The 24,647-nt window shown below is 40.0% G+C and overlaps 1 protein-coding gene across 2 annotated transcripts in view; it reads right to left on the reverse strand.

The window, feature by feature from the left end:
- Positions 1–24,647, reverse strand: part of med13a (mediator complex subunit 13a) — a 125,919-nt gene that overhangs the window by 20,780 nt on the left and 80,492 nt on the right. The window contains exons 11-22 of one of the 2 annotated variants that reach the window (XM_022681066.2): positions 21,730–21,760; positions 21,375–21,496; positions 20,371–20,461; positions 14,841–15,052; positions 14,026–14,225; positions 12,789–13,714; positions 12,014–12,178; positions 11,457–11,680; positions 11,118–11,307; positions 10,402–10,810; positions 9,872–10,091; positions 9,388–9,579 (exon numbers count right to left, since the gene is read on the reverse strand). In XM_022681066.2, the coding sequence (XP_022536787.2) occupies positions 9,388–9,579; positions 9,872–10,091; positions 10,402–10,810; positions 11,118–11,307; positions 11,457–11,680; positions 12,014–12,178; positions 12,789–13,714; positions 14,026–14,225; positions 14,841–15,052; positions 20,371–20,461; positions 21,375–21,496; positions 21,730–21,760 (2,982 nt within the window). Of the gene's footprint in view, positions 1–9,387; positions 9,580–9,871; positions 10,092–10,401; positions 10,811–11,117; positions 11,308–11,456; positions 11,681–12,013; positions 12,182–12,788; positions 13,715–14,025; positions 14,226–14,840; positions 15,053–20,370; positions 20,462–21,374; positions 21,497–21,729; positions 21,761–24,647 lie in introns of both variants that reach the window. The other variant, XM_022681065.2, reaches the window with a different exon arrangement.

The raw sequence follows: 24,647 nt of genomic DNA on the forward strand, positions 1-24,647 counted from the left end.
CAGTATCCCAGCCTTCTACTTTAATATTGTTATTTTCAAGAAAGTCACGAAATAGGTACCAAATCCTCCAAAACTTATCTAGCTTGCCTTTTGTGGTATAACTAATTCTCTCCAAAGCGAAATAGAAGCACATTCCCTTCAACCACTGCGCCAAAACACAGGGCACTTCCGTTTTCCATTCCTAGGCCAAACAGCGCTTAGCCTCCAAAAAACAGATGTTCAGCAAATGTCTTCTGGATAGATGTGCAGCAGGCATCATTTTGGTTTAAGAGGCACCTCTTCCTCGATGATCTGACTAGCTACCTTTAGCACTTTCTTCCAAAATGATAAGGAATGTGGACACTCCCACATACAGTGAAACAAAGACCCTTTGACTTGTTTACATTTAAAACAGGTGTCAGGAATATTGGGATTAAATCGATGTAGCTTGGCTGGAGTTATGTATAATCTATTCAACCATGAACCTTGAAGGATTTTATGTTAGGATTCTAAGGATTTACTAACAAGGAGGTTGTACAATATAGAGACCTGTCCTCTGGAATGTAAGAAATTAAGAATGTTTTCTTCTAAAGAAGAAAGAGGGGGAAGTTGTAAGCTATAGCCTTGGCGACTTAGAGTAAAGCTTCTCAATTGTAAATATTTAAAGAAGTGTTTGGAAGGGATTGTGTATTTAGACTGAAGTCCTTCAAATGACATGAAGACAGATCAAGACTATCATCGTATAGGTCAGCTACTGCAGCTATACCTTGAGATGCCCAGAATTTAAATCCTGCATCAGACCTACCAGGTTGAAAGGCATTATTGCCATAAATGGGGGGAAATTGTCTTGGTGCAAGTGGGATTGATTGAAAGAGGTATAAAAACTTAGGTAGTATCAACATCTTAAGAACATTCACTCTTCCTATCATAGAGATAGGGAGTTTTGACCATCTATTCACAAGCTGCGTTACCTTTTCTACCATAGGGTTATAATTGTCAGGAACAATCTTATCAACGCATGGAGAAATCTTAATGCACAGATAGGTAAAGCCTTTTGGGGAACTCAGAAAAGGACTATGTATTGGGGGGTTTTGTGCCTCATTTCCATTCATGAACATAATTGCTGATTTAGTATCATTATGTTATAACCTGCAAAAGACCCAAATAGCTTAATAATTTCTAATAGAGCGGGTAGTGTATATTTCAAATTAGAGAAAAAAGAAAAAAAAGAAAAAAGAATATCATCTGCGTAAAGTGCTATACGATGTTCTACATCTCCAATCTTTATGCCCCCTAATTTTGGATCTTTACGGATAGCCATGGCCAGTGGTTCAATAGCCAGAGTAAATAGCAGTGGCGATAAAGGACAGCCTTGTCTTGTGCCCCGTTGCAGATGAAAAGGCTGGGAAGTAAGTCCATTGGTTAAAACCATAGCCTGTGGATCAGGATATTAGCTTAATCCAACTGAGAAATGTCCCTTTAATACCATATCTTAGCATAACTTCAAATAGGTATTGCCACAACACTATCAAAAGCCTTCTCGGCATCTAAAGACAGGATGGCGGTGTCGTGACAACCAGCTTTTTCAAAAATTATGTTGAGCACTCTTCGTATATTATGTAAACCTTGTCTTCCTTGAACAAAACCATTCTGGTCAGGGTGAACCATCTGTGGTAAGAATGTTTGCAGCCGTATAGCCAACACTTTACAGAGAATTTTAAGATTATAGTTGAGAAGTGAAATTGGCCTATATGATGTACACAGGGAGGATGGTTTTCCTGGTTTTAACAAGAGTGAGATCTCTGCCATGTTAAGAAATGGAGGTAGGGAACCATTAACCAAAGATTCATTATACATATCCATTAAAGGGGGTATTAATTTGTCCTTAAATACTTTATATATATTTCCTCCCTCCATGTTAGACATGGCCAGGGATAGATCCTCAGTCGTTATTTCCAAATCTAGGGAGTCGTCATCCAAAGTGGCAAAACTTAATGAATCTAAGAATTCCTTTTGTGTTTCAACAGTTGTAGACGCATAGTCTGTGTGATATAATTCTTCATGATTTTTTTTTAAACATTCTGTTAATTTCCTGTGAGTCACTAGTTTCTAAACCCCCTTCAGTTGTAATTGTATTGATTGTCCTCTCAGTTTCCAACTGCTTAATGCGCCAGGCTAACAACTTACTGGCTTTTTCCCCTTGTTCATAATAAGATTGTTTCAATTTCATTAGGCTTTTGGTTGCCTTATTTATTGACAGTACATTATACTTATATTTTCATTCAGTTCTTTAAATAATCTCTCAGAGGGTTTTTTAAGATAATCTGTTTGAATGTTTTTAATCTTTCCTTCTAATTGCTCTCTCTCTTTCTTCCAACTATTGTGTTTAAAGCTAATATAGCTTATCATCTGGCCTCTCAAAAATGCTTTAAAGGCATCCCAGCGTACAGCAGCAGACGTTTGATGAGTGCTCATTTCAAAGTAACAATCAATTTGTGCCCCAATACAATGCATATAGTCTGGATCCTTCAACCAGAATGACTGAAGGTGCCATCTACTGGGCCTAAGAAAAGTTTTGGGTGTATTTAAATTAAAAGAAACAGAGGCATGATCCGATATTACTATATTATTATACCAGCTGTCTGTGATAATAGATGTCAAATTGGCAGGAATAGAAGGAAAATGTTGACTCCTCTGGGTGGGCATTTCTCCATATATCGATCAAATTGAATTATTTTATAAAGTGGAGTAACTCCTTCCTGGTCTGATTATGAGAGGAATCAATCCCTGTAGATCGGTCCTTTTTAGGTTGGAGCGCACAGTTGAAATCCCCACCTATAATATAACTACCAGGCAGCTCAGCCAGGGTTAAGAATAAATGTCTGAAAAATGATGGGTTATCATCATTGAGGCCATATAAGTTGACTAGGTTTAATTTTTGAGATAGGATTTCACACTGAACAATAATATATCTACCAAGTTTATCTTCGACCACATTAATAAGTTGAAAAGGCAAAGATTTATGAATCAAGGTTATTACCCCACATGAATTTGAACTAAATGAAGCAGAAAAGACACGGCCAGGCCATCGTCTTCTAACTCCAAGAACATCATCAGGGGTCAAGTGGGTCTCCTGGAGAAATACTATCTTAGCCTGGGTATGTTTAATCCTGCTCATGACTTGTTTTAACTTGACAAGCTTATTTAAACCCCTTACATTCCAGGAGGTAAATTGTAGTTTAGAAGACATGTTGAGATGTTGTACATATGAAAGCAGTGAGAATATTGCTAAAGTGACTAATGGGCCAAGGGGAGAAGTGACAAAAAAAAACAAAATAAACTGTGCCTAAAAACCTAAAAAACATGAACATATTTCGCCAAATGAAACACACACAACCCTCCCACATAAGAGATTCTCAATGACTCCGTAGTGGAGCCAGGTTATGGAGGTTAGCTGGTCCACCCATACACTAAGTACAGTGAGGAACAGCATACCTGTTGAGCTCCACAGAGCCCCACCAAAGGTGCAAACGAACTTAACATATTTAGTTGGACAATTGTAAATGCTTACTTTGCGATGTTTCACCGTCCATTTTGTTAGTACCCTAACTGGGCTCGATCAGCAGAGGAAAAACAAATTAAAGGAAATAAAGGAATTACTCCCCGCTTGATCCAGCAACTTCACCGGTTCTCTCTGTGTCCATCAGCCACCGAACAAACTTATCTCCAAAGCATTGTCGAACTTGTGTCGTCTTCCCTGGAAGGTGATTAGCAGCGCTGGGCTAGAAGAAGAAACCACCTTTGTGGTCGTCTTCGGTGGTTTAGAAGGCTTGTTTGACGGCATATCGGTTACAAGTCGACGTACACGCCGGAGTGTCTGAATATTTGCGCTGAGAGCAATATTTTGTTATTGTCCAGCTACTAGATTTTGCCCCTTTGGTCGGGAGAGCTCCGCCATGCGACCACCTAGCCCAACGCCATAACCGGAAGTCCACTTATTTAAATATTTAGCACAACACACCTTCAGGAGTTTCTGACAGAAACTGAGGGTTATGAAAAAAATAGAAAGTGCTGCTTCTCTTTGTTTCTGCTGGAGTTAATATTAATTTACATGTAAATTGGATTAACACAGCTAACGTGCGTTACCCACTAGTTTAATAAAATGGAAATGCAGCGAAGGCAGTATGAAACGTGTCTCACGGCTTAAGGAAGAGGGATGTTTGTAAACACCTTAGCTAATGATGATGGATTACACAGATTCATTTTACACAAAAAACATCGCTAACTCAAAACCGGAGACTTATCAAACTAGCAAACATAAATAGTTAACTAGTTAACAGAGTCGCATTACCTGTGTTACCTGCCTCCAGAAATCTGAACAAGCTATTATGGAAAATAATATTTATGGAATCCTATTGCCCAGGCCTATCATTGTCATAGAGGGAAAATAATATAAAATAATTGAGATTGTATTATTGCCCAGCACTACTTTGGTGCTGCATTAGTTCATACATGGAATTCCCCGAGAGAAAAATTATTATCTGATCCAATGTGATTCTATCTAGGTCGGAGCTGGAGATCTGAACCAAGACTAAAAAATAACAGGTAACTGATTCCAAATTAGACACATGTTATCGCTTTAACATTGACAGCCCTAAAAAATAAAAATAAAAATAAAAATACACAAGACCTGAATTCGATGACAGAAATTCTTAAAATTAGAAACGAAATAAACCTACAGTACACCCAGAAAATAGAAAAATAGAAAATTTAAAAAGCAGAAATATTATGAAGCATGTAAAGTTAAAAAATTAAATTAAAAAGCAATATAGAAACTACTATATATAAAAGACGCAGAAACTAAAACGGTGCTCTTCAAATGTGAGAAAATACAAACAGCTTTAAAAAAAATATTATAAAAAAACTATATTCACAAGTCTTTTAAGGATGAAGATAAGTAGTGATTTAAAGGCCATAAAAACAAAAGAAGAATTAGACACAGCAATCACATTATTAAGATAGACGGTAGTGTATCCGAAACTAATGTTCTAAGTATGAGACAAGGAAGTCCCCTGTCAGCAACTATTGCATTATATATAGAACCCTTTGCCCAGTGGAATTGCCAAAATCGGTCAATAAAAGGATTACTGTGAATGGTAAAGAACACAAACTAGCAGTGTATGCAGATGATGTGTTATTTTTGAATGACCTTGTCAAATTACTGAAACTAATAAGTACTTGTACAAAATTTGCAGGATACAAATTAAATATACAAAAGGCTCTTCTAAATATATCTCAATTATATGTAAAACAATATTATAATATTATATGGGACAACAAATCTTTAAAATACTTAAGAATTGCTTTACTCAAAGACGAAGATAGGACATGATTACCTTTCTTAACCTCAACTCAACAGAGGAATTAATTAAAATGACCATACTTCCTTGTTTCCTCTCTTTCAAGCACTACCTGCCAGAATACCTAGTACTTTTAAAAAATAGGAAAACAAACAATTTGAGACCTTATAGAGGAGGAATGGTTTTACCAAATTTAGAAAAAGATTCCTTTGCAGCACAGACAAGTCCTCTAATCTATTCATGTAATTCAAAATATACAGAAAGATGGAAAGTCATTGAAGCTTCTTTAGTAAATGATCCTCCAGTACAGGCATTTCTGGGAGATCAAGAATCTAATTGATAATATAAAAAACCCATATATCAAAACAGCCTTAACAGCATGGATAAAAGTAAAAAAAACAAAAAAAAAAACATAATTTAAATAAATCACTGAATTTACGGGTGTGCTAATTATACTGATTTCATAACTTATACACTAAATAAAATATTTAAAATCTGGTGCATGAGCATCTTACTGCAATATTATTTAAAATATTTACAAACTGTAAAAGAAAAATATTCCATTGAAAATCATTACTATAATCATTATCAACAGATTCAACACTACTTTGATCAAAAGAATTAATTAAAATAAATCATACGATGACATATCAAAACTATTTATTAAAGCACATCAAGCTCAGTCTCTCAAGGTAATTATATCTAAAATGTATAAGGGATTAATGGAAATTACAGAAAATTCAACTGAATGCATAAAACCAAAATGGGAAAAAGAAAGTAGTCAACCTATTTTAAGCAAGAGCATAAAATATGTCAACAACAGTGGAAATGTACTATTGCACATAACTGGAGGGAATTCGGGAGGAAATGAATAACTAATTTTATTAACCGAGAATGTATATTAACCGAAAACTGTATATTGTGAAAGTACACAAGTTATATTTTTTGTTGTGTTCATTATATTATTGATGTTTAAATGAATGTGAGGACTAATATATATATATATATATATATATATATATATATATATATATATACATACATATACATATATACACACACACACACACACATATATATATATATATATATATATATATATATATATATATATATATATATATATATATATATATATATACAGTGCATCTGGAAAGTATTCACAGCACTTCACTTTTATAACATTTTGTTACGTTACAGCATTTGTATTATATTATTGTATTATATGAATCTCTTTCCACAAAATACCTCATTATGACCATGTGAAAAAAGTTTTCTTGAGGTTTTTGAAAATGTATTATAATTAAAAAAGAACATCTCTCCAGAGATGATTCATCAAATAATAAGTCTGGGCTCTGGCTGGGCCACTCCAGGACATTCAGAGTGGTCCTGAAGCCACTCCTTTGAGATCTTGGCTGTGTGCTTCGGATCGTTGTCCTGCTGAAAAATGAACCGTCGCCCCAGTCTGAGGTCAAGAGCGCTCTGGAGCAGGTTTTCATCCAGGATGTCTCTGTACATTGCTGCATTCATCTGTTCCTCTATCCTGACTAGTCTGCCAGTTCCTGCTGCCATAATGCTGCCACCACCATGCTTGACTGTAGGGATGGTATTGGCCAAAACATGGTATTCCTCAAAACATGACGCCTGGCATTCACACCAAAGAGTTCAATCTTTGTCCCATCAGACCAGAGAATTTAGTTTCTCATGGTCTGAGAGTCCTTCAGGTGCCTTTTGGCAAATTCCAGATGGGCTGCCTTGTGCCTTTTACTAAGGAGTGGTGGATTGCTGCAGAGATGGGTGTCCTTCTGCAAGGTTCTCCTCTCTCCACGGAGGAACGCTGGAGCTCTGACAGAGTGAACATCGGGTTCTTGGTTCACATCCCTGACCAAGGCCCTTCTCCCCCGATCGCTCAATTTAGACGGCCGGCCAGCTTTAGGAAGAGTCCTGGTGGTTCCAAACTTCTTCCATTTACGAATGATGGAGGCCACTGTGCTCATTGAGATCTTCAAAGCAGCAGAAATGTTTCTGTATCCTTCACCAGAGTTGTGTCTACAGACAATTCCTTTGACTTCATGCTTGGTGTTTGCACTTTGACATGCAGTCAACTGTGGGACCTTATATAGACAGGGCATGTCCAATCAACTGGATTTACCACAGATGGACTCCATTTAACATTTAAGCTGTAGAAACATCTCAAGGATGATCAGTGGAAACAGGATGCACCTGAGCTCAATTTTGAGCTTCATGGTGAAGGCTGTGAATACTTACTTAAATGAGATTTTTTATTTTTAATACATTTTCATGGTCATAATGGGGTATTATGTGTAGATTTTTTGAGGAAAGAGATTAATATAATACAATTTGGAATAAGGCTGTAATATAACAAAATGTGGAAAAGTGAATACTTTCCGGATGCACTGTATATAATGTCAGTTTCCACTTTATGGAACATAGTAAGGAAATGGAAGACCACAGGGACAGTTCTTGTTAAGCTCAGAAGTGGCAGGCCACTTGGTGAGAACAGTCACAAAAAGCATGCAAAAGCACAGCTCAGGCTGTTTGTGGCGTGCTTGCAGAAATGGCTTCTTTCGCATCAGTCTCCCATACAGCTTCTCCTTGTGCAAAGTGCTCTGTATTGTTGACCAATGCACAGTCACACCATCTGCAGCAAGATGATGCTGCAGCTCTTTGGAGGTGGTCTGTGGATTGTCCTTGACTGTTCTCACCATTCTTCTTCTCTGCCTTTCTGATATCTTTCTTGTCCTGCCACTTCTGGGCTTAACAAGAACTGTCCCTGTGGTCTTCCATTTCCTTACTATGCTCCTCACAGTGGAAACTGACAGGTTAAATCTCTGAGACAACCTTTTGTATCCTTCCCCTGAACAACTATGTTGAACAATCTTTGTTTTTAGATCATTTGAGAGTTGTTTTGATGAGCCCAGGATGCCACTCTTCAAATAGGAGAACAACTTGTAATTGACCTTAAATACCTTTTCTTTAGTTTCAATGAGAACAAATAAATGCTGCTCTCTCCCTGGCTCAGTCTAGTTAAAGACAAATCTGTCAGACAGCGACATCTATCGGTTACAAAATGTATATGTATATGCATATGCATATATGATCAGAAAAAGGAATCTGCAAGTGCCTTTGTGCTATGTCCTTTGTGTTATGTCCAAAAAAAAAGTTGAATTAATGTAAGCGTTACTTAATATCATTTGTTGTTACTTTGTTTTTGTATATTTTGTATATTTCTGTCTGTTTAATATTTAGTGCAGCCTTCTCAGAACCCACAGAATCCCAGGGTGGTTATCTGTTTTATTTATTTAGGATTTTAAAATATTTTTGATATTGGAAGCCAAATATCTGCTCTTAATAATAAAAAGTTTGTTTTACTTTAAAATAGTGTTATACATATATTATGCTAATGCATTGTCTCCTTTGGGAGCCCAGAAGCAGGAAAAAAGCATTTTCTATAGTGACGCTTTAAAATAACAATATTTTCGTTTATTGCAATACTTTTTGGGACAATATATCGTCCTGAAAATGTTATCATGACAGGCCTAGCATAGACCTTGCCAGACTCCTACTGAAACACACACTGACATGTCAAAAGTCACGTCCCATAACTTCTGTATAACACCAACTATACTAGGCAATTACCTCCGGTCACAATCATTACCACCCACTGCAAAGGTAAAGCCTTTTATGATGTATTCCCGTACACATGTGACACTGTGAATGGAAGGATGTAACACATCTAAAACTAAGTATTCTTTCATTTGGTACCCACTATCAGGCCTCGCATAATAATTCATGTTGCCTTACCGTCCGCATGCTGGCCAGCCTTTAAGCTTCAAACTCACTCTTTTACACTATTCCGAGTTTAGATAAGATTATATTTTCATATATTTTAAAAACAAACAGTATGAACATGTAAACAAAAATAATATGTGTTTTCATTTAATTATACTCTGTTGCTTAAATGCCCCTGTCTTATAGGCACTTTAAGGATCTTGAAACCTTACTAGTCTGGTTCCCTCTTACTTACCTCTGGGCTCCTGAGGGCAGTGTCAAGTGCAAGGCCAGGCCCAAAGCCTGTTAGTGATTTGACATTGGTGGATGCAGGGAGGGGCCGTCGGCACTGAGAGAACACTGAGAAAGCCAGAGATTTCAGGTGCTGTGCATACAATTGCCTCTCTTCACTCTTTACTGGCTGCAGGAGGTACTGACATGGGATAATCTGAGAGAAGAAAAAGACAGTCAGAGAACTTCAAATCACAACAACAATTTGTTTGAACAAATCTAACTTTGTTCATAAGTTTTAAACTAAGGCAAAGTCACATTAAGGAAGGAAAAAAAACAAGAATTAATCACTGGTTAACGGCAACATAGTCGGACACGCATTTGTACTTTACAGTACTCAGAACACTAAACAGAAATAGAAATCATAAAATTAATTCCATTCCTGTTTAGTTTGGGTCTTGAACTCATTAAAATACGCCTTACTGTCTGGGAGATGGTCTTACGCATACCTGCACTGAGATGGAGTTGCGTATGTGAGGAGGGAGGAACTGAACCATCTCCAGGTAACAACGCAGGAGTCCGAGTGTCCATACACTCGAGTGGGCAACCCCTGTCTCTGCATCCTCATATGAAAAAGTATCAACAATGTAAATCATAATGGCAGGGGGGTATACAATTGCGTGAGATTCCCCATCTGTTGGTACGCCAACCTTTTCCCTCTCCATGGTGCTAGAAACAACAAGATTGCACTTTTAAATGTCTTTTAAAAAACATTTTCTGTCAAACACCCACTCAAATATTATATCTAACTCAAATTAATGTACAACAACTCATTTAAATACACTATATCACCATTTAATTGTCTGAAATTGTTCAAAAGCTTGGACAAGCTGTCGGTTTATCTGAGAGAAACGCCTTTTACATGCTTTTTTAATTTGTCATTTTATCACAAATGGACAACTAGCATTCAGGAACTTTTACTGTGATAAGAAGAGAAAAAGGCACTTGAAACTTTATAGTCTGCATAGGCTTTGCATACCTCTCTGGTGGTTCGGAAGACCCTTGAGTCTGACTGCTGCTGGATGAGTTGTCTCCAGAGAGGTTTGAGCTCTGGGAGCCAGCCTGCTGGCCCAGAGCCCCAGACTGTGAGCTGTTGCTCTGAACTCCCATACCCCCAAAGGGAGGAAAAGAGCTTGGCTTGCTAGGCTGCACGCTGCCGTTCTGTGGGCCTGAGGAGGGCATGCTACTGGTACTGCCTTGTAACCCCTGGCCAACGTTGCCAGTGCCTGTATTACTGGTGAGGGACGAGACTCCTGAAGCCAGTGAGGATTGAGGGTTAGAAGAGGCTGAGCCTGAGGACTGTGCAGGTAAAGTCTGAGTAGTGTAAGATGCTGGACTCGGCTGGGTGAGTAAGGAACTGTCCAAGGGCTGAGTAGCAAGGTATGGAGCTGAAAGCAAAAAAAAAAAGAGAAAAGCATTATTCTGATAAGATTCCCCTTTCAATCACTGAAGGTGTTTCCAACAACTAATCTATGATGCTGATAACACTGTTATTATACAACTGTTGCTGTTAAAAAAGATTGTTTTATTATTTTTGCTTTCAGCTTTGGTACAAGATGCTCACAAAGACAATGCATCTCTCTTTCGATTAATTCATTATACAAGTTGTTTTAATTATGTTACACAATTAAAAAAACAAAATAACTGCTTTAAATATCACATTTGTGCTACAAGAATTCCAGTAGGCAAACTTACCAAGGTCATGCCTACAGAATTGGGCAAACAGCTTGAGCTTGGCAAAGGCTTCAGTAGTGCTGCAAACTCCCTTCAGGAACCAATCAGAGATCGGCTGCTCTGACAGCTTCTTGGCTGCAGCCCCTCCTACTCTCACAATTCCATCTGCATGGACTTTGGAAATTGGTCGATGCTGACCAAGTTTGCAAGACTATTGGGCAGGAGGAAAGCAGAAACAGTTGGTTTACAGCTTTAAAGATCTTTTTGCTAGCAATATTTTTTCTCATAATAGGATAAACTACACACAATTGAAAGCAAATCAAATGTTAAGTAAACAAAAAAGTATTTTTACACACGCACCTCATAGACAGCTGTTAACTCCCTGAAAAAACTCTTGGCGCCATTGATTAGTGCTTCGTTCTCTGGGCAGAGCACTAAATACCCCATGTCTCTCTGGGAGCCAAAAGGCTCCAATAAAAGCTTTTCCCAGTAGGGCAGTCCAAAGGGAGACAGCACCACAAAGTCATACTCAAAGCCCACCAAGAATGTAGGAATAGGCAAAGGCTCTGGAGACTCATCTGTGCCTTAAGTGGGGGTAACAAAAAGAAAAGAAACAAATCAATCTTGTTACCAGCCTGGCCCTTATACTGTAAAAGGCTAAACTTCACATTCATTATAAGCCACATAATTGCAGGATGTTACTGCTCTAAAGCAATGGTTGTTTTACAAAATCAGCCCTCAGAGACCCTTGGATGGTGCAATTTGTGCTTCAACACACACAAACTAAACACACTGCTTTACAGTAACAGAAAAAACGCAGCTGGAAAACCTAAAAATCATTTGGAATGACAAAAGTTTTGGTGGAGGAAGAATAAGATAACCATCTAAATAGAAACTGACCTGACTGTATTACTTACCATAGGATCCTCTTCCAGCCATCTTGTGGAACTGCTGCCACGTGAGAGGCCCCTGGACACCCCATGAGCGAACAGTCCTTTTCTTCTGGATAGCATCCTGAAGCACAGGCTGGAGGGACAGAAGCACTCTCAGCACATCTTGTGAGCACAGGGCACTCACATCCACTGCTGAGAAAGAGGAAAGGCGGGTGTGAGATCAATCAATATAATAACAGACATTGGACAGATGTTAAAAAATTATATATATATACACGTGTATATATATATATATATATATATATATATATATATATATATATATATATATATGTATAAAAAAACAACATTTATTGTGTACGCAGAAAGGCATATTGAGACATGTTGCGGTGTAGGTTCTAATGATCCACTTGTAACCCTATACAAAAAATTCTCTGTAATGTTTATCCTTGTAGATGAAGTTCTAAATTCTACATTACAGAAATGCTGACACATGGAAAAAAAAAAAAAACATTAACCCACACTAATACAATGAAATGACAGATTATGTAAACCTGTATAACAAGTAAATGCATTAATTAGAACTGCCAATGCAAAAGGTTTGGATATTCAAACACTGCAAAGGCAAATATCTGTTGTAATTTAGCAAACGCTCATTTCATCAATCTCATATTTTTTACAACAATTTGTGAATGAGGATTACGTAAAGGTTACTTTTGCTTTTTGTAAATTTTTTTTATAAGAAAAAAAGATAAGAAAAAAGATTTAAAAAATAATAAAAAATAAAAAATAGACTCGCCATTGCATTTGGCCCAGTGATGCAGACAGGTACTTTTGACCAACACCTCATCCACTTTGCCTCCTGACATGTTGTCCATGAATTGCCGCCCATGTTCCAAAGCCAGGTAGCAGTCGTTGTGGAAGTCCCTCTCTTCTACACGTACACAGGGAGGAACAACACTGCTCCCTGGTGCCCCGGAGGCTGTTCCCTCTGGTTCTGCTGCCACAAGTGGTGGAAAAGGGTTGGTGCACTGATCCTGCAAGAGCAAGATCAGCTCATCTGGGTTTCTGTCCTGCAGTCCTCCAGGGCTCTTTTCCAAAGATGTGCTTCTCAGTGCCTCGAAGCGTTTCTCTGCCTCGCGGCTCACATCTGAGCCACGGCCAATGATGTCCAGCTCATCCTCCAAGAAGAGGCCTGATCCATTGCCGTAGCGCCGATTGACAACCGCACTGAAGCCACAGCTGCATGGGTACTGCGCTTCCATGTTGGGGTCGTTAATGTACACACCCACGTCAGCGCCTTTGATGTTCATGTTGCACACACAGATGCAGCAACTATCAAAGTTGCAGTCTTTGAAGAGGTTCATGACTGACTCTGACAGGATAAGGGTGACAAAAAGGCTGTGGGCTTCAGGGATGGAGGGAACAGTGGCTGGCTCCACAGAGTTGAGTGGGCGGCAGGTGGAAGGCGTGGAGGCAGGCGAGTACAGGTCTGAGTTCTCGTACTTTAAGGAGCCCTGAACGCTGGATGGGCCACGTGGGGTGCGAGGGGTACGAGGTGTGCGGGGAGTAGGAGCAGAGAAACGAGGAGTGGCGGGGGAAGGAAGAATCCCTGTGCCACTGTTGCTGGGGGGTGCGCTGTTTGATATAAAAGGGGTGTGAGTCTGGGGTGTGTAAGACTGATTGTAGTCCTGTTCCATAGCACTGCCCACACTAGGAATGTTACTGCAACAAAGACAGGAAAGCAGAACAGAAGAGGCAAACACATTAGAAAGTAAATATGACAAAGGATGAGCAACATAGAAATGAAATAAGATGATGCTTACTAAAAATACCTCCACTGAAACTATTAGAGCATTCATGAGCAACCTATACTATACCTTAACAATGTCAAAAGGCACAGTTGCCCAAACTCCTTTTTGTGGTGGTCATAAAAACTCATCACTGCAGTTGCAATCCTGCAATCATAACTTTACCTCCCACATCTTTCAGAAAATAACTATAATGATCTCTCTGACTGCAGGTGTGGTACTTACCTGTCCCTGTTAAGAAAGTTCATGGCAGGTATGGGGTTGAGAAGCTCCAGCTTGCCCACAGACCAGCTGGGCCGGTAGACACACTCCTCCAGAAGTCTGATAGGAGGCAGACACTGGCTGGGGAGGGTTTTCAGGGGGGCAAACATGGAACAGCCCACAAACGCCTGACACAACTCAGGCTTATACACAAACGAGAAATCCTGTAAGACAAAAACATAGGTTTAATGTTTCTGGTGATTGCCTCATCAACACTACAAATCATTACAAATACAAGGTCCAAATCAAACGTTCTGGTAGTCATCAACCAACAGTACTCAGCAAACAACAGATTCCTTTTACATGTATAAATTCTGCTTTGTTTCCTCCTTAGTGTCAATATCTGAGGTCAGGATAGCTCCCATGATGAGCACTAAATAAAAGTTAATAAGTCCTGACATATTAAAAGATATTTCAAACTAAGTGGAAGCAAGTATAATTTTGAAACTGTATATATACACTGTAACTTATTTTTACAGGCAAATTTGACTTAACATAATTAAAACACAGGCATTACTGTTTCGTAAATAAATCAGGTATATAGATGTGTGGAGAAATGCTGAATAGTAAAAACGCAGTAGAAAGCCATTTCAGTATTAGAATCATTTTAGTGCCATTCAAATACATGTTACACTTTCATACCCATTAGAAAAAGAGACCAGGAATCTAACAATTGCTGCATGCGGTTATAAAACCTCACACAACAAAGTAGTGTACTGCAAGCTTAGTGTTAGTGCAGATACACAGATATTCAATTCCAGGAAAATGCTAGCACTCACCTTGATCTCAGATGGTTTTGGACTACAGAAGCTTTCCTCCACCTCAATTTTAAACTGGCTAACTAGAGCTGATGAGCCATCCAGAGAGGTCATGCCTGGCCCAGGCTCCATGTTACCATATTCCTTACCACCCATGTTCATAGGTGAGTAGCCCATTATGTGCGGTTCCAGAGATGGAGGAGTGGGAAATATCTGGTTTAGGTCTGCTGAACCTGAAAGTGTGGAAAAAAAGTGTTGAGAAAAAGCAGAAAGCTGAAATTTAGAGGGAATGTCAGGGTAAAGAGAGATGCAACATTTCAGAAAAATTCTAAAATGACTTGTTACTTTTTTCTTTTCATAGGCAGATTAAACAGGCTAACAGTGTTGGGCATGTTACTTTGAAAAAGTAATTAGTTATAGTTACTAACTGAGTTACTCCACTATAAAAGTAACTAGTTACCAGTAAAAGTAACTATTGCTTTACTTTTGCATACCTGTCAAGTTTTAAATTTAAAAATAAGTGACATTTTTCAGAAACTCTTACATTTTAAGATAGGTTGACAAAACATCTAAAATAACCACCTGTGAAACACTTACAAACTACAATTAGATAATTAGAATCTGATAGGTCTATCTTTGTTGACACTGAAATGTTGTGGACATTCCTAAATATGTAATTCTTATAATACAGCCTAAATGAAAAAAAATCTAGATAGTCTTCACTTCACTTAATTGTAGTTTGTCTTCACTTTTCTGTCAGGAATGCACTCTCTTATGTTACATGTTTTTTATTCAATGGATTTACAAATTCTGCAAAATGAATTTTTACTAAAGGACATGGACCAGATATATTCCATCAGTGAATCCATTCCTCAATAAAGTATGCAAAACAGTTCATAAACAATGGATTTCATGTAGCAATGTAATTATGTAAACATTTCACTTGTTTCTGATTTGTCCTTTTATAAAACAAAGGAACAAATTATTAAAACAAATATCCATAAATATCAGTTATGAGGGGCCTACACAATTAATAATGTTTATTTAATATTCCTCTAGCAGGCAACAAAAACAGCTCTGGCAGTATGATGTGTCTAATACACTGCTGGATTTACATAATGATTGAGGTATGGTCCACAGTGGGCTAAGGGATTTTAACAGGTAAATTCAGTAGAGTATTCTTTATTAGCTGATCAGTTAGATCCGGTGGAAAACACACAATTTAGAGGCAGTGAGCAGAGTTCAGAAACTGCTTTAACTACCAACATAAAGTACTGTACTTAATTCTGGCTATCCTCTACATCCGGCTTCTATCAAACTAGTTAGCTAACTGATTTTTTGTTTATTATAGCTTACAGTAAATCCTGCAATCTAAAATTAGTAAATACAAGTAAAAACAAATAATTTGTTACTGGCTGCTCAGGTACATCAGAGCAGGTTGATCTGATGAACCAAGATGGCGGCGCGTGCACACGCAGCGGCTACTCTCTCTCCCAAGGAAACAGCGTTTTCGTGTTTTTTTCCCCGTAAGTCGCAGTGTTTTTGTTCGTCTTGAACAGGACTCTAGTCACGTCCTGAAACGCACCTACAGCCGTGAATTTCTGCTTGAAGTCCGCAGAAACTCACTTCTGGAGTTAAACCGCGGACTCAGAGAAGAGATGCGAGTCTGCGGTGTGCTCCGGACACCCGCACCCCCACCAAACCCCACCGCTGCAGCTCGCTCACAATGAAAGCGCCACAGGCGGCAGAGAAGGCAGAAACGGTGTAGGCGCGGGCGTATCCGAGCGAGGCTAGCGGCTAGCCCACACAAGCCAGCTATCCCCACCATGCTTTTGGCCAATGTCTTTAGACAGTAAACTGGATTACATCCGCTTACTTCAGTCAACACAGAAGACCGTGAGAGACTGTTGTGTTTATGTTTTCACAGAAACCTGGCTCAACAACAGCGCCCCGGACCACGCTGTTCAGCTGGAGCAGCTAACATGCTATCGGACGGACCACGCGCTAGCTGAAGGAGGCAAGAGCCGTGGCGGCGGACTCTGTGTTTACACCAGCGATCCTTGGTGTCGTAACGTTGTTGTGGTCTGTAAACACTGCTCACCGGTAGTGGAACTGATGATTATCAAGTGCCGTCCGTTCTATCTACGGAGAGATTTCTCCGCCGTGCTGAACGCTGCTGTTTATCTCCCTCCGACCTCCAACAACAGCGTGGGGAGTGAAGCACTGAATGAACTGTACCAGTACATCAGTGAACAGTAGACAGCACACCCAGATGCTTTTCTCATTCTGGCTGGAGATTTCAACCATGCAGACCCAAAAAATGTGTTTTCTGGACTTTTTAAACACACTTTCCAACCAGGGGAAACAACATATTGGACCAGGTCTTTACTACACACAGAGGAGCCTACAGATCCTCCCCCCTCCCCCACCTTGGAGCCACCGATCACCTCACCATTATGTTAATGCCAGCTTACAGACCACTGGTTAAAGTCACCAAACCAGTTCTTAAGCAGGTACGAGTGTGGCCAGAGGGTTCCTCAGAGGCACTTCAGGACTGTTTCAGCACAACAGACTGGAATATGTTCAGAGAGGCTGCCACCCACAACAACTCCACGGACATCCAGGAGTACACAGAAACTGTCTCTGCCTACATCACCAAGTGCATTGATGATGTAACCGACCTCAAGATCATCACTGTTCGAGCAAATCAGAAACCATGGCTGACAGGAGAGGTCCACAAGCTCCTGAAGGCTAGAAATGCAGCCTTCACAACAGGAGACCAGGCAGGCCTGAGGACAGCCAGGGCCAACCTGTCCCGCGGGATCAGGAAAGCTAAGAGGCTGTACTCAAAGATGATATCCCAATGCTTCAGTAACAGCAGAGACACACGGAACCTGTGGCAGGGTATCCAGTCTATCACAGGCTATAAACCACATCCACAGACCTGCGACACCGACACATCTCTGCTGAACGACCTGAATGGGTTCTTTGCAAGGTTCGAGCCACTTAACTACACACCCGCCCAGAAATCCATCCTTCCTTCCTCCTGGTGACCAGGTGCTGATGCTGTCCCCAGACAGTGTGAGGAGAGCATTCAGCAGGATCAATGCTCGGAAAGCTCCTGGGCCTGACAACATTCCTGGTCGTGTGCTGAGAGACTGTGCCTGGGAACTCGCAGAGGTTTATACTGACATCTATAACACCTCTCTGAGTCAGGCGGTGGTTCCCACATGCTTCAAAGCCGCCACCATCATCCCTGTCCCAAAGAAGGCATCGCCATCCTGTTTCAACGACTATCGTCCGGTTGCACTCACCCCCATCCTCATGAAGTGCTTCGAACGACTAGTCATGCATCACATCAAGTCTTCGCTCCCCCCCTCCCTGGGCCCCTACCAGTTTGCATATCGGTCAAATCGCTCAACCGATGATGCCATCTCCACTGTTCTCCACTCAGCCCTCACGCACCTGGACAAGAAGAACACCTACGTCAGAATGCTGTTTGTTGACTTGAGCTCAGCATTCAACACAATCGTCCCCCAACAACTCATTCACAAACTGGACAGTCTGGGGCTAAGCACTTCACTGTGCAACTGGCTGTTAGACTTCCTTACTGGAAGACCACAGGCAGTGCGGGTTGGCAGCAACACATCCAGCATCACCACACTGAACACAGGGGCTCCCCAAGGATGTGTGCTGAGCCCCCTTCTGTTCACTCTGCTGACCCATGACTGCACACAAGCACAAGCAAGTTTCGTCAAGTTTGCGGATCACACGACGGTGGTGGGTCTCATCAGCAACAACGATGAGTCCCACTACAGGAGCGAGGTAAGACGCCTGGCCTCCTGGTGCAAACACAACAATCTCTCTCTGAGAGAAGACTAAGGAGATTGTTGTGGACTTCAGGAGATCTCACACACAGCACACTCCTCTGTCCATCAACGGAACTGCTGTGGAGAGGGTGAGCAGCACCAAGTTCCTTTGTGTGCACGTCACAGAGGACCTCTCCTGGAGCACCAACTCAGCATCACTGGCCAGGAAGGCAAATCAGCGTCTCTACTTTCTCCGCAAGCTGAGATGAGCTGGAGCCCCCACCCCCATCATGACCTTCTACAGAGGGGCCATCGAGAGCATCCTGACCAGCTGTTTCTCTGTGTGGTACGGGGCCTGCACAGTATCCTGCCGCAGGACACTCCAGCGCATCGTGAGAGCAGCTGAGAAGATCGTTTGCACCTCTCTCCCCTCCCTTCAGGACTTGTACAGCTCCCGCCTCACACGAAAAGCCCTCCGCCTGGCGGGAGATCCCTCCCACCCACTACACAGCTTCTTCAGCCTGCTGCCATCAAGGAGAAGACTGCGGAGTCTCGGGCGAGGACCAGCAGACTGCAAGACAGCCCTGTGCGGATGGCTGTGAGGATGCTGAACTCTCTTCCTGCTCTTCCCCCCCATCCCAATCCTGCCCCCAGCACACACCCAATCAGCATTCTGACACCCCACCCCCCACCAATACAGTACTAAAACTCTGCACTACAATACACAAAGTACAGGTCCCTTTCCAAACGGACATGCACTACACACCCAATACCTGCACTACTGATATACTTGCACTGTAAACACGCACTCATACACTTTACCAGCCTTAAGCTATGTACCATATTTGCACTACTGTTATACGGGTTCTATTTATACTGTCATTCCATCTCAATCACCATCAATATTGCACTATTGTCTTTCGTCTTACTTTATTGTGTCTTGTTGTTTTATACATATAGTGTCTCCCACTCTTTTAGATTATATATCTTATTTCTTTTTACTTATATTTATATATCTATTTCTCCCCACCACTACTGCACCTTGTTTCTGTCTCATGTATGTCTATTTGTGTCCCTGCTGTATTGTACACATAGTGTCTCCCACTCTTTCTTTTATTATATCTATTATCTGTACCTGCTGTAAAATTGGGAAGGAGAGTAACATAATTTCAATTCTCTGTATGTCCTGTACATATGCAGTAATGACAATAAAACTACTTGACTTGACATTATATATATGGGTTTGATCTGTCTGTTTTGATTGGGAGACGAGTCTTTTTAACCTGCAGAAACAGCTCCAGAAACAATGTAATTTAATAATCTCTCAATAATACGGTCATAAATACTAATACGGGAGGGCGGCGGGAAAGAGGGCTAAATACGGTAGTTTCCGGGCCAAAACGGGAGACTTGACAGGTATGCTTTTGTGTATAAAAAAAAAAAAAGGTAATTTAACGTGCAGTAACGGGGTTATAGTTCCAGTCAGAGTAATTAGTGAGATTACTCGTTACTGAAAAAAGTAACGGCTTTAGTAACACAGTTTATTTCAATGCTGTTACTCCCATCACTGCAGGCTAATCTCGGACACTGTGGAAAGAGTTTGGAAAAAAACAGCAAAAAAACTTCCTACAGTTTAGTTAGCTAATCAAAACATTTTAAGACTTTCTGTTAACAAAAACCTAAAGGTCAAATTTATAAGATAGAAGTTTAATAGTGAGATTAAAATCAGAAACAATACTCACTAATACATGACACAGGGTCCAACATAGCTGTCTTTGGTTCCTTACTGCCAAACTTATCATCTGTTCCATTCACCGCTCTTCTTGCACCAGGCTTTGGGATTGTAAAAAAAAAGTTTTTAAATAAAGCAAAAACCATAAAAATTAAGATTAGAAGTTATAAGTGCCAGGTATAAGTGTCATTCACCACACCAGGTGTTCCAACCCTCCTGTTTATAGCTACAAAGCTTGTTTAAATTATAGTTGCGGGTTTAAAGGTTGTGAAGTGCATTTTTCAGACTTTGGGACAGTTCAAGCTTCTGAAGAGTAGGTTAAAACACATTTTGGGCCAAATATTTTTCCCAGCTGCTTACAAAGCTGAGAGCTCTGGGACGTGCAGGAGAGAGAACATATCCTCCCAGCAAAGAACCAGCGTTGCAGCACTGCCGTCCCATAACAGTACCAGGCTCGAGTTCAGTGAGCTCCCCAGTTACACCCATTCTTACACTAATGTGTAAGAGCAGTCTAGTAAAGCAGACTACATGGCTAGAGGATTGATTTTTTACATCAGTACGAATTGGGCTCAGTGAAATCCCTGAACTCAACACTCTTGTCTATAGAGTGGATTATGATTAGAACTGTACTCAGAAATATAAGATGATACGTGGCGCCATACAGATTTTTACAGAATTAATCTGTGCGTCTACAAGTGCAATATCTATAATATTTCCCAGTTCATTATTAATTCTTCTACATCTAAAAAAAAGTATACTCAGTGTTTGAGAGAGAGAGAGAGAGAGAGAGAGAGAGAGAAGAGAAAGGAAACATATTCATGGCATATTAACAAAAAAAGGAAGGAAGAAGTAGTGGGAGCTTTTTTTTTGCTGACTTGCTCATCAGAGGCACAGAGCAAGTTCTAAAATATGAGTAATTAAAATGAAGTACTTTATTAACTTCTTTCTTTTATTACTACTGTTATAATAACAATACCAATTATTTTTACTACTACATTTTCTTTACAAGCTTACCGTTTGCTCGTCTTCATCAGAGTTAAAAAGGTTGTCCAGGTCTTTGAAAGAAACAGTCAGGTCTGAATCATGGATTAGACTGGTTGAGGAAGCAGTTTTGTGGGCTGCACCCCGTTGAGCATCTATATTGGAGGTAATCAAAGACGTAGTTATAGCTAGATAAGATATCCATTCATCCTTCTCTCATCTACAGGCAACACTATAGCAACCCTGCTAACCTTACTACTAAGATAGTAAGGAACGGATGCAAACAAACTTTTAGCCAAACTGTAGTCAGTTGACTGACCTGCCATTTTCTTACTGAGAGATATATTAAAACTGCTGAATTGCTGGGAAGAAAATTATAATGTCTTACCATCCAATGTACCAGCACCCCCATCGTCCCCCTGAGGGAGGAAAAAGGGAAAGACAGACAGAATGAATTTTTGAACCAGGTTATCCACACAGGAATACAGATCAGTTTGTGCCCATGTAAAGAGCAATGCTCTCTAATTAAACACACACACACCAAAAATATTTCTCATATGGTATCCATGGGAATCCAAATATTTTGTTCAAAACATGAATCTTTAAAAACCTTTAGGCATACACTTGCAATAAAAAAATGTATGTATGTGAATAAATAAATACTATAGCCCACACACATTTGATTGTCTTTTCATGGAACAACATCAAAGATACTTTGATACAATATAAGGTAGTCTGTGTACAGCTTTAATAACAGTGTAAATTTGTTGTGCCCTCAAAATAACTGAGCACACAACCATTAATGTCTAAACCACTCACGGTGTTAATATTGTGTGGCCACCATTATTTTCCAGCTCTGCCTTAAAGAAGAACTCTGGTGTAAAATGGACATTTGGTGTAGTAAAATATGATCAAAAGTACTTACCTCCGCCATCCCACAGCGTTCCGAGATCCAGTAATTTTAACAGGTTGTCCAAACACCCTTCAGACTTACTACACCAAAAGTCAATTTTACAGTTCTCCTTTCTCTTTCTTGTGCATGAAGTTCACTAGAGCTTCACAGGTTTCCTCTGGAGTCCTCTTCCTCTCCTTCATGATGACATCACTGGTGGAGCTGGTGAATATTAAGAGACCTTGTGCACCTCCACCTTTCATTTAAGGATGCCCCACAGACGCTCAATAAGGTTTAGGTTAGGAGACATGCTTGGCCAGCCCTTTGCCTTTACCTTCAGTTTTCTTTAGCAAAGCAGTTGTCATCTTGGAGCTGTGTTTAGGGTCATTATGTTGGAAAGCTGTGGCCCAGTTCCTGAAGGTAGGGGATCATGCTCTGCCTTAAAATATCACAGTACATATTGCAATTCAGCTCCCCAGTGCCAGTCATACAGCCCCAGACCATGATGCTACCACCACCATGCTGGACCGTAAGCAAGGGACAATTTCCTTGGTACATGCTGGACACCATCTGAGGCAAATACGTTAACCTTGGTCTTGTTAGACCAGAAAACATGGTTTCTGTAATCCATGCTCTTGGATTGCTTGTCTGCAGCAAACTGTTTGTAGGCTTTCTTGTGTGTCAGCTTCAAAAGAGGCTACCTTCTAGGATAGTGCCATGCAGATAGTTGATGCAGTGTGTGGTGTGTTGCCTGACTCTGTGTTACTCAATCTGAAGGGTGTTTGGACAAACTGTTAAAATTTCTGGAACGCTCTGGGAGAACGGAAGTGTGCTATTCATCAAATGTACGTATTTTTTATATCATGTTTTACTACACCAAAAGTCCAAATTTTACAGCGGAGTTCTCCTTTAAATATCATTTTCAGACAGTAGTAGGTACAAATTTCCATTGTAGGGATTCTTGGCAGTTTTTCTGACGCCTTCAAAGTATTTATATCAATATTGAAATTATATCGTATCAACCGAAATTACGATATAAGCAATAAGTATCAAAATACTGTAATATACCGTGAAATAGTGCTGGGCGGAATATCAGTCCATACGTACAGGTATGCATTTTTCTCATACACCCATAACGCTGGAGACGCTGCAGCGCGGAACAGCTCTGCCAAAGAAGCATACTGGGACAGCTCACTAGCTAACACTAGCCAGTCAGCATAACAAGCTAACAACACTGGAGTTGATGGTATCTTAGCGCTATGGAGCCTAAACACTTATCTTTCGCTCCATTCTGTCTGAGTGCAGGACTTTATCCCACAGACAAGCCCAGAAACGAAATGGCCCTAAGTACAGAATCATTTATTCAGCAAGTCATAAAACTCCCTAAAACTAGAGAATACAAGGTGAGCAGTAACTATAGCCCTGTTTAAATATATTAATACTGTAGCCTAAAGGATAATATTAACGCATGCTGAATTGAATTTATTTGTTAACTGGAGAAAGATGCTAATGTTTTTATATTATTTTTCAATGGGGTTCAGGGCTGGAGATAGACTGTCAACTTATTTGAATGTAGGCCTGTCACGATAACAACATTTTCAGGACAATATATTGTCCCAGAAATGATTGCGATAAACAATAATATTGTCATTTTAAAGTGCTACTACAGAAAAAGCCTTTTTCCTGCTTCTGGGCTCCCAAAGGAGCTTTAAGATGTGCCCACACTAATAATATACTAGTTTAATATACTAAATTTTTATTATAAAGAGCAGACATTGTGCTTCCATTATAAAAATATTATATCCTAAATAAATAAAACAAATAAAGTACAACCACCCTGGGATTCTGTGAGTTCTGAGAAAACATTACCAAATAAACAGACCTTTATATATTTTTAAACTCTGGACACAAAGTCACTAGCAGATTCCTTTTACTGATCATATATGTATATGCTGTAAAACACACATTAGCTCAAAAACACAAGTGTCCATATAATCACAGACACAGATAGCTCAGCAGGCCATAGCTCTTGCTATAAATGTATTTTTTAATGTATCTGTTAGACAAATTCTGAGCAAGAAACACCAGCTTGTTTACTGTGTGGGGCTTGAGGCAGGATTTCTCTGGGGGGAACAATATTTATATTCAATATTCAGCTGGATGAATTGGGCTGGATGGTTGTGCTTTAAATAAGATAAGATCTCAGGTTAGTAGTATTGCCAGCTTTTGTTGCCACTTTTGTAAAACAAATTCGACATACCGGCTCATTCACGTTGACGGTTCTCCTCGCTAATTTGGCTTAAAATCAAAATACTCCAACACCAGAGCCGTGAAAATGCGGTTTTAACAAAGCCCATCTTGGACTGGAATTACTCTGAAACTTTAAAGTTTAAGAAAGTCCAATTAGCCCCGAA

The sequence above is a fragment of the Astyanax mexicanus genome, chromosome 20, assembly GCF_023375975.1.
Source record: "Astyanax mexicanus isolate ESR-SI-001 chromosome 20, AstMex3_surface, whole genome shotgun sequence".
Classification (NCBI taxonomy): domain Eukaryota; kingdom Metazoa; phylum Chordata; class Actinopteri; order Characiformes; family Acestrorhamphidae; genus Astyanax; species Astyanax mexicanus.